General features: G+C 43.8%; 1 protein-coding gene across 1 annotated transcript; it reads left to right on the forward strand.

Annotated features, from left to right (window-relative positions):
* Positions 1–3,593: 3,593 nt before the first annotated feature.
* Positions 3,594–8,182, forward strand: T265_04808 (hypothetical protein; the record flags this gene model as incomplete). The annotated part of the gene is made up of 2 exons (XM_009169646.1): positions 3,594–3,614; positions 7,922–8,182. 2 exons carry the CDS (start codon positions 3,594–3,596, stop codon positions 8,180–8,182), a joined length of 282 nt encoding a protein of 93 aa, XP_009167910.1.
* Between the last annotated feature and the right edge of the window lie 2,651 nt (positions 8,183–10,833).

The following is a 10,833-nucleotide window of genomic DNA, read 5'->3' on the forward strand; positions in this document are numbered from 1 at the left end:
ATTCACCGTCCAGCGAAACTAATTCGCTGGGTTGATACGTAGCCATAAATATTCCCGAAAAATCATACTCATCTGGTCACTATTATGGCTCTATGTATAAACAATTGTGTCCCATCTAACAAGCCATTTTCTCCGATGGCCACCCACGAAAGATAATCGTTTTACTCATGGATATCTCTACGTTTTAAATGAGATACTGCGATGCTTTCGGATGGGGAATGGTATGCTGTCTCTTGCAAGTCACTTTACGTGGGCTGTATAAAGGTTCATCTTCGTTGACTGGCGGATTAATGCACATATGTGTGAACTTGTAGTCTGTTCAATGTGGGGCTTGAAACTGCTGTTCATATTAGAATTCAGTTTCTTTGATCGCCTATTTGAAATTGTAATGAATACGCCGGCCATATGTATCAGGTTTAACGGTATGTATCGTAAACAATGTTTCGTTTTGGGAAAGGTGTCTCACTCTGCATGATAAATAATATGTAGTTCGGCTGCTTCGTTAAAGTAAGCCTGTCGATCAAATAAAGTAGGTGGAACTGCTCTATGAGCTGAAACATTTAATGTATCACGTCAGAATCCGAAAAGCACGTACTACCAAGTTCTGAATGACAGGTACTGAAAAAAAATATAAACGTGCTGCCTGTATTCAGTAAACTACCATTGATCTGCTGGATCGGGAAATGTTATTGTCTTGGCTAAATAAACTGTTCAGTCTCTTTGATCATGCAGTCAGCCGAGCGGCTCCATAAAGCGTGTCAATCAGCTTGGATCCACTACTTATTCGAAAGTGGTAAACATATTTGTTCCTCAAAGTACCGAGTTGTTGTTGACGTTATTTCACGGACGTGCTGCCAACAACAACGAAGCGGCAAAGGAAAAATAAATGTCACTACGGTCCCATTTCATGTATTGTTCTAAAGGGATAAAGTTTTCCGGGATAGGAATTTTTGTCAGTCATAAGTGAATCGACATCCGAAACTTTCGATTCCTCGTACCTGGTTGAGGAAACATCCCAACATCAAAAGTTTGCCAACTAAATAGTGAACGGTGGCACGGGAACACGCATGGTATTGGACCACTCCCCTTGGAGCCGACTGTGTAGCCCAGATGCCAGTCTGGGTGAGTTCAGCCACTCCAGACATTGCCAACCACCCTGTATAATGTCAATGAGCTGGTTACTTTCAATAATTTGCAACATGATTAATCAAGCGTCTCCGCACCAGTTCAAACCAGTACATTGGAGAGATTATTGGGGCTAACGTCTGAGGAATGTGGTAACTGGATACTGGCTTTGTAGCCCACCGTCAAGTTCACGTTTATGGAACTGTCGACACGAACATGGTTGCACAATTGGCCTGCGCTTCTTATCCCCATCTTTTTCTGACGAACCCCGGCCTGAGTCAACAGTCGGTAGGAACACCCACCTGGCATAATGCAGGTAAACTTGCTCGAGTGAAGAATTCCGATGTCTGCTGCTCGCAGCAGGTGTCACAAACACTCATACGTCTAAGTAACCGTATGAATTTATCTTGTAACGCGCAAACCTCGCTGTTCGTGAAACTGGAGCAAGATTCTCCTGGCCATCAACATCAAAATCCAGTTACATGTGCTTAACTGGCAAGTATAACCGGACGAATCCTCATCTAGTGCCCCTGAACAAACTCCGAAGACTATATCGTCTGGTACAAATAAACCATGGATTGTGAGCTCAATCTTTGAACCCCATTCTAACAGTTTGCTCGCTAGTATTGACCTTTGCAATTTACCCGACGGCTGTATTATGGCACCATGGCACTTCTGGGCCTCCATACCTACAAGACATTTGCAAACACATTGAATCCAGCCTCCTAACACCATTGTCAACTAGCTTGTCGTGTTCCGGCCAATCGAAAGTAGATTCGCCGAGCCAATGAATCCACAATCCAGACCCTATACCACCAAAGAGGAAAAGATTCAGTGTCTACTGTGCTCGATGTGTCGCGAAAGAACGTATACAAAAGCGTTCTACCTCTGAATGCCGAGAATTAATGGAAATANGGAAAGAAATAGGTGCTATCTGCTCCAAAACACGTGGATCGCCGGGCAAGTCGCACATTGCTACTATCCGACTGCTGTTTGATCGAGCGAATCACAGCTGATGAAGTCGGCTATACGAACCGTTTAATGAGCAATTCGTTCCCAGATTTGGACGACTTCATACCCAGGATGCTTCACTGGTGCAATGCCTAGCGCCCTTGATGGGTATTTCAACTTAGTTTTATTACCTGACACTTGTCCCACGGCATCTGTGAATGAGCAATTCGTTCCCAGATTTGGACGAGTTCATACCCAGGATGCTTCACCGGTGCAATGCCTAGCGCCCTTGATCGGTATTTCAACTTAGTTTTATTACCTGGCACTTGTCCCACGGCATCTGTATCGTGTTCGTATTATCCTAGTTCCGCAGGTCACAAATCCTATTTCACCAGGCCAAATGAGACAGATCTTCGTGTTATGCATTATTTTCCTATGCTTTCATAAGATGCTAGCTGATCACTGTAGCCGTGAATGCAACTACAGTTTGCAACTCTACATCAAAAAGGTCGTTTGGAAATTACGTCGCCTTTACATGCTTTGCTTCCTCACTTTTCAGCGAGTGTCCATAACCTCAGCTAGGCATTTGCTGATATCTCAAAAGCGTTCGATTCGGGTTCGCATGTGACACGATCGTCAGCTGTGCGAAGGTATTTGAAGCGCCGTCTTCCCTACTTCAATACATCGCGCAGTCCCATCAGAATGTTTTAGGAGTGCTCCCCAATTCCGAGGTCAACTACCACAGAGGTGTGAGGTAGGAGGGATCCCTCTCCCCCAGTATTTTTAATCACGGCAATGAATGACGTTCTCGGATTTTCGATCCCGCAACTAGGATACCAGTTCTATAACACTTTAGTGGATGGTTTTGCCTTTTTTGACGGCTGAGTCGTGTGGGCAGAAAGTTAGGCTTGCCTTAAAGAGAAGCTTGAAGCTTCCGCAATCGAGCTGGAAGGAGATGGCATGAATATAAACGCTCAAAAGACAAAAGTGATGGTGATTCGTAGGGACAGATAACAGCTGGCGGCAGCGGTCTCAGTCGAACTATTTCGCTTCATCGAGGAACTCATCACACCTCTTGGTCCGACAGACACCGTGACATATGTTTAAGAATCCCCTTTACTTTAAATTGAAAAGGAGTCTGCAACTACTAATAGAAGTTGCTCAAACTGCTTGATGTGGTGACGCGTACCCCTTTGGGGTCGTACCATAGAACTGAGGTGACGGAGAAATATCTGATACCGGCTCGTGCTCGGCCAAGTCCGCCATAAGAAATTCAAAAGTTTGGACAATTACAGCACTAGATTAATAAGCCACATAACATATATGCACTTCTAATTGAGATCCGTGAATGAGACAGGAATGGTTTAATTGCAGGATGACTAACATAAGAGGAGATATAACACAAACCGAATAGCAGAACCCTGGAAACTCTACTGGCAAGGCTGAAACATCCTACTAACTGTCAAAGGATCCATCGACAGTGTTCGATGAAACTGCATCAATAAGAGATACAATAAATGGCTTGTGGTCAGTCAACAGTAGGTGGAGCGTGTTCACTGTTCACCTACTGGTAATTCGAATCTTCCGGGATTTCCACAAGATACGTACCTTTGACCCCACGCCTGTTTGAACAAAGCAGCATCCATCGGTTAATCCGCTAATATCACTGTGATTTCATTTGCTATTTAGGTTGTCCGAAAACATAGGCAAAGATCCTGATTATATATTCTGTTCATTATATTTCTGAGGTACATTGTCACATTTTCGCACAGTTAGTCTACTTATGTAGCACGGACAACTTCGTCGAACTTACATTATAATAGATTATATCAAATTGCCATCAAGTACTCTCATTTGCACAATAATCTGGCTTTGTTTGGAAACTTAACAGGTACGTCGGGGGGTTTTCGTCAACCTTATTATCAGCGTGCAACATCAAACAGATTATCATTAGTTTCGGGGAATGACTGCCTCCGAAAATTAACATTTACTGCTCAGAGCCAAGTTCTTCAGAACAATAATTTATTTTGGTGCAGTCCAGTGTAGGCTAATTCATCGCTGGTGGCAAGAGAGTCCATACCACTGACACAGAAGCAAACCACCAATTATCTAATCAGAAGTTAACCAAGCGTGAATCGAGGCTGAACACGGTCATTTAGTTATACACAAAATCAGCAACGGGAAGAGTCAACAGACAGTTCGTAAGCTTATAAGATGAAAGGTGGGAGGAGGTGGCAGTCTATACTTGCAATCTGGACGCTAAGAAATAAAACATTTCCTCCAATCAGCTTTTTCGATACAGATATGCTACTCGGTCGACTGTTCTCCAGCGCTTCAAAACGTGATAAAAATGATGGACGACTTGCGGTTTATATCTAACAAAATTGGTTCTTTCTGTAGTGCCTACAAAACCACCACAGATGTTCTGCTTTGGTGTCGGGCTATTTGGGAGAATGGATGACGATATATTCTTTATAGGTTCTAGACTGTAACCATGGCTTCCTGGACCATCCAGTCCAGGAAGAATTGCTTTTGAAGGGCATTCGCTCCTCTTTAGAATACAAAAATCCCATCCTAAGAGAAACTAAAATTAAATTACTTTATCAAGTGGACCTATTCAACAGTTTTTTTCAAATTCACCCATTGATTCTACCTTTTTTCCAAATGACACTATACCGGTTGTTGCCAGGATTCGCTAGACAGTTCAGGCATGCCTTCCGAAAATAAAACTCTGTATTTGTCCAACTAATCTCAACTGTATATTGATCTGGCTGAGTCCAACTGAAAGTCTCGTTTATGATATCCCCATTCAACGGAATGTGTTGCAGTTGTGGTTGGAACGATATTCGGGTCACCGCAATACGTTGTCCAGTTTCCCGTTAGGTTGCTGAAAACTCTTCAGGAGATCACTGCCCATTTTGCCGTCCACTGCTGCAACAGCCGTGCAGTACTGATGTTGGCTTCACTAACAGCACCAACGCTCATCTGAAACAGCCATACCTAGAACTTGCAAACATTACGTTACGATACGAGGAGAGATCATCAGTGCGCACCCAAATGTGCCAGTTCCCAAGCTCCGCAAACAGATCAACAGCCACCCGATCAACAACCCATTTTTTTCACAAAATACCAATACTTAGACCTCGCACTCGATTCACTGCCTGCCAACATGTCCGTGTTATCCTTTGTCGACTTCATTCGTTTTTGATCAGTCCTCCCACTTCACTAGGCTGACTAAATCGATTGCTTTGGGCCATCAGGACTGCTCGAAACTCGGTTGGTGGGTGGAATTGGTTATCAACATTCAGGAAAACATAACTAAGGTGATCCGCAACAAGTTAGCCTCCTTGACAGTAATCAAAGGAAGTTGGACCAGCGCTGATATTTTGCCTGCTCGAATAGGGTGAAACACTGAGTATTGGTTGGTTGGAAGGTCGCACTTTGACTTGATGAATTAGTGAGCTCTGGCGGGGCAATCTTTTTCACGCCAAGTCTATGTGTTTTCCTCAGTTATCATTTGCGTCCAACCCGTCGCAACTTGTCCTCTGATTGGACGGAGCACACGGGCCTCAGCTAATGGATTTCCACAAAGCGGATAACGGAACAATTTATATTCACCTCTAAGTTTTTATTGTCTACATTGAAGAAGGATTTATGGAAGAAATTTATCTTACCTTGAGGTGTGAAGCACAACAAGTAGCAACATCTCGGAGTGGCTGAAGTCTAATTCCTTCATCTGAGGACACGGAGTCATGCAGATTTGATTGGGCTGTAATTGGACAATACATGTTATCATAAAAACCGTCTATTCGGTATTGATGAGCTTGAGATAGCTCGGTGGTTATGGTGCGAACACTTACTAATTGAAAGTTCCGATATTCTAACCCAACCCTGTCATTTGAATCCCTCACGGGACAAGCTAGAAATATCTCAGCCTCCTGCTTCCTTCAGGGGGCTCGGTAGCTAGGTACTGAAAAATCGTTGTGGCTGAACGATTATTAGTATTTAGTAGTGAACAGGTCATTATTGGAGGACTGAATCTGTTGTAGCTGCATAATACGAAGGGAGATAGCAGAGAATTTATCAATCACACTTTGCTAATAACCTCATATTAAATATCTACTTTGATAATAGTCCGCGCTATTTTCTCCCAGCTGGTAGATTTCCGCCTTGTCTCGAAATCTGCCTTTTTCATAGTTTTCTTTAGAGATTGTATGAATACGTAACAGATTGGCCTAGTTAACGCTGCGCGACTGACGCGCCGTGTGTAGGTCACGTGCCGCCGCACAATGACAACCGATTATTACCAAGCCGGTTGGGAGAAGCACCAAAGTGGCACGTGCGTTTTTGATGCCTGTCAAGTTTATGCGATTCCAATAGACTAGTTTACTCTTCTTCAGGTCGTAGCAGTCGTCTATTGAGGGGCTTGAAGCTTCATTCCGGAATATAAGATTTGGCAGGTGCCTACATTTAGTTGGGCTAGTGACTCATGCAATTTCATCATCAAACGTAAAGCTGAAATAATCTTCTCCGAAAGTCACTAGTTGTATCAGGGACATCTGTAAGGGGAATCATAGTTGTCATCCAAACTAGGCCAGAATGTGACAGTTTTTTCAGGTTATCTTCTCGTTAATTTGTCTGAATATTGGTAGCTCGGGTGCATTAGTTGGCGGCTGTTGATCTGTTCTCTGAGATTGGCAATCGATTTGTAAACGATTCGTCACCATTCGAAGAAATTTTCAGTGCGTTGTTAGGCGCGCCACATGATCAATTACCAACTAGTTTAGCTTCTTTTATGGAACAAGCAGAGCTGCTCAATTTTTGTTCATCATCGGGTATTAAATCACGGGAAACTTCGGTGTATCAGATGGTGGGATTTTATCCAATTCCTGTGTAATTTCCCGGTACGCAATCTCCTTTCTGACTCGGCCTATTATGCTCATCTACTTCTCGTGACTGGGTAGCATTGATTGCAGCGTCAGTCCTGAAGCAGCGTTTTCCCCTAGAACTGTGATCATCGGGAACGTAAGCTGTTCAACGAAGAAAATCGCATAATTAGCTATTTGATCTCACACTGAATTTGAACCTGTCACTCCAAACCCGGAGATATTGCAGGAAAAGGTCTATTTTGCTCCGAGTTATCAATACTTGTTGTTCGCTGTGATCTATAGGAGAACTGCGACTGTTCATCTCACTACTATACGTGGAATGCACAGTATCGTCTAACGTGCTCTTGTCGGAGACTTCTTCAGAACTGTGGAGCAACATTTAGCCTAACTGAGGAACGGCAAATCAAATGGGCGTAGTTCATGGTCTCCGATAGCACTCAGTCACCGTAAATTGGTTTTGACCGAGCATTGTCGTGTTAGTTATTTCTGCATGACTGGAGGCTAATCATATATTTGATGACTATTTGCTAGACACACCGTCCATGTTTGGAAAATTGCGCTGCTAGCCCGGCCCTACATCTGAGAAGAACACCATCTGTTTATAGTTTGTACTGGATTCTCTGTTTACTCATTGGCGAAGGAATACTAGTAGATGACTACGGTGACATGTTTTTAAGAAGTAAACCATAGAGATTCGAGTTAATTTTGAAGGATGTGTAACCGAACCACAATTGCTAAAAGAAACCTTGGCATCTATGTTTGGTTGCGGTTTAAATGCAGCTGTCAGTGGTACATTTCACTGCGGTTACCTATACTTCTGGAGCACTATATAATGTGCGAAAAAAAACTGGTAGCTGGAATGGTGTGAAACCAACTGAATTTTCAAATAAACTCATTTGCATACTAATTCGTTTTCTCAAAGGGGACTCACCTGAAACCCAGATGAGATGGCTTAGTGGATAGAGCGCGAACTTTCTGATTCGGGGAACCGCAGTTCGAACCCGATCGCTGCATTTTGGCTTACCCTGTCCAAGCTTGAGCAACCAGGCAGTATTCAAGCCATCGTGCTCCCTTCGGGTGGCCTGACAGCTAGACACCGAAAGGGTGTTACAATTGAACGATTCCTAGCTACACAAAGGCCGGAACGGAGTGTAGATAAGACTAATTTATGCCGAAAAACCGAGAAGCATCATACAGCTATTTCACCTCTGTTTTGAATCAGCAGCAGTGCACAATTTACTAAACTCAGAAAGTTTCGAATTCACGACCTCTTGGTCGGTAGTTTAAAACAGCTTTTCTTAGCTTCTTAGCTTTTCACTTACAGGATGAAATCTGCACCAAGAGTATATATATATATATATATCGCTACTGAGGGGAACGTAAGATAATACAATACCCCACGACATATGTCGCCTATCCGGATTGATGCGATCAACGATAGAGCCTCCGTATTTAAAAACAAGACGATCGGCCTACATTCGCCTGGTGCGCCGATCACACGCTTTTTCTTCTTTCAACAAGTGACCAATGAAGTACGAATTGGCAGTGCCCCGAAAGATGGAACGATGTTACTGTATGGACCGACCAAGGATAATCTGGCAGTTTCATTGCCCTTCGCATACAAATTTCGCAGTGAAGAATACTGTAAGTCACTTTGTGGTTTGGTCATCCTGCTGGTGACTACCAATCCCTCTAACGGTGTTCTTTACCACCCCAACCTAATTTCTGTTATTCATGGTTAGTGGTTCACAGTGAGCATTTCGATCACAAGCAATTGATTAATAGTATCACTTAGACAGGACAAATAGGCACTCATATTCAATTACTGATGCAGCGAGGTATGACGAACTGATGTGCCCGATCTCCAGGACTGACATTTCTCAATTTAGTGGCCATGTTAAGGGATATAGATGGCTCGTGTGGGCTGTTTGTCTGTTCAGTGACCTTGGAAGTTGGACTGCAGACACAACTCGAGCTGACGTCGAAAGCGCGGTAACACCTCGATTGGTAACGGAACTGCCAAATCCGACAAGCAGGCAGACAACCAATTTTTCAGATTTACGAAATGCAGATCGCAGTATGCATTGCGTGACGGTAAGAGAGGTAGATAGTGAGGTGATATGTAAGTAGCTACTGCTGCTGGTCTTGAATATGTTTAGATAGCCTCGTCACGCTTTGGTCCATAAGAAAAAAGGAAAACGGTAAGCCGGATATGCGTTCTTATTAGACTGATGGAAACATACTTGAATAACCTCGAATTTCGTATGGGGCGGTAAAAAGGCTTAATTTGATCTTTTATTTCTTACCCTTGAACAAATAGTAATCAAAATAGGGTGGATGGCAAAACCAGCCGGTTTATTTTTCACTGAGCAGTTTTATCAAATGTAATGATTTAACACACCACCGTGTCATTGTGTACGCAGATATGTTTAGAGCGGTGACAAAACTCAAGTTGGAGCTCCAAATTACTACTTAGCAGCAGTGGTTGTCCACTTAGCAGCTGCAAGTGAAAACCTCGAAGTGGTTGACGGATGTGCGGTTTTAGAGATGACCTGATGTGTTTTCGAATAGATGTAGTCTGTGTGCGACGGAAATGAAACCGATGAACTTGAAGTGAGAGGCCTTAGTGTTGACGGGCAATTTAAACACCTGCCCGACCATAAAATGCTCCAAGGTTCTGTCGCACCTGCTCTGCAATAAATCACCCTCTCCGATAGTCCACCTAATAAATCAATTTCTATCGAAAGGAGGATAGGGGGTGAAATCCTTAGCTTGCTTTTTTGGAAGACATTACCCTCGACATTACCCTCACTAATAGCCCACCTCAGTCATAAGATTCCTTCAAATGTTTGGCGTTGCAAAGACGTCTGTTTTGAGCATGGATTCCCAGAAAACATTTCATGTTAGCGAACGATAGCCTGCAACCAATGGAAAATTGTCCGGTAATCTTCAGGTGTCCCTGGCGCTATCCGACAGGGAAGTTCGGATAGGTGAGTCAGTCGATCGACACAAGTGGGACAGCTACTGTGTTCTGCTCACATCTCTCTCGTTTGAACAATTGTGCTCCTGTCCTGACCAACTCATACTGGTAAGTCCCAACCAAAGGATTAAGAACTGGACTCGAGTTTCGCTCTTAATAGAGCTCATCAAGTGGTGCACATACTTGGTGGTTCAGGGGGTCAAACTCCGGACGTCTGAGATGCGAGGCAAGCGTATCACAAGTACTCCAACAGCACATGGTGGACGCAGCTAAATTTTCATGTCGATCAGACTTGAGCGATGTGATTGGATGGCCCAACGCCTCGAACTGACAAGGGTGGGCCGAGCGAATGACCCACCCGCCAGGACGTCCCAGTTACTGGGTAGTCATTCAAGGCGTCGGGTGAACCAGTCGTTTCACTTGAGCGCGAACATGTTTGCCTGCGTCCACCGTGCGCAGCTGGAGTTGTGGTAACGCACTCGCCTCGTATGTCAGATGTCCGGGTATTTCAGACCATGGCACTACCAAGGATGTGCACTACTTGATGAGCTCTAATACAAGCGGAACTAGAATCCACTTCTTAGTCTTTTGTTTCGGAATCACCAGAATAACTGGACCAGGACAGGAGGATGACTGCTCAAAAGAGAGTGATGTGAACGTAAGTTCTGCAGATCCGGAAAACACGCTTTTGACGCTTCCTTTACTGGCTAAATGTGATGCATTGTGGGAAACAGTGAAATTATCTGTCCTGCCCCACAAATACAGTGAACGATGTGAAAAAATGCTAACCAGACGGTACGTCTTTAGGGGCGGTAGGTCATTCATTTTTTATTGTGAATAGTCACAACTAAAAAGGGAAGCCTTGAATATGCCCAGATAATGACGAAT

This window comes from Opisthorchis viverrini (assembly GCF_000715545.1).
Source record: "Opisthorchis viverrini unplaced genomic scaffold opera_v5_83, whole genome shotgun sequence".
NCBI classification, from domain to species: Eukaryota; Metazoa; Platyhelminthes; class Trematoda; order Opisthorchiida; family Opisthorchiidae; genus Opisthorchis; species Opisthorchis viverrini.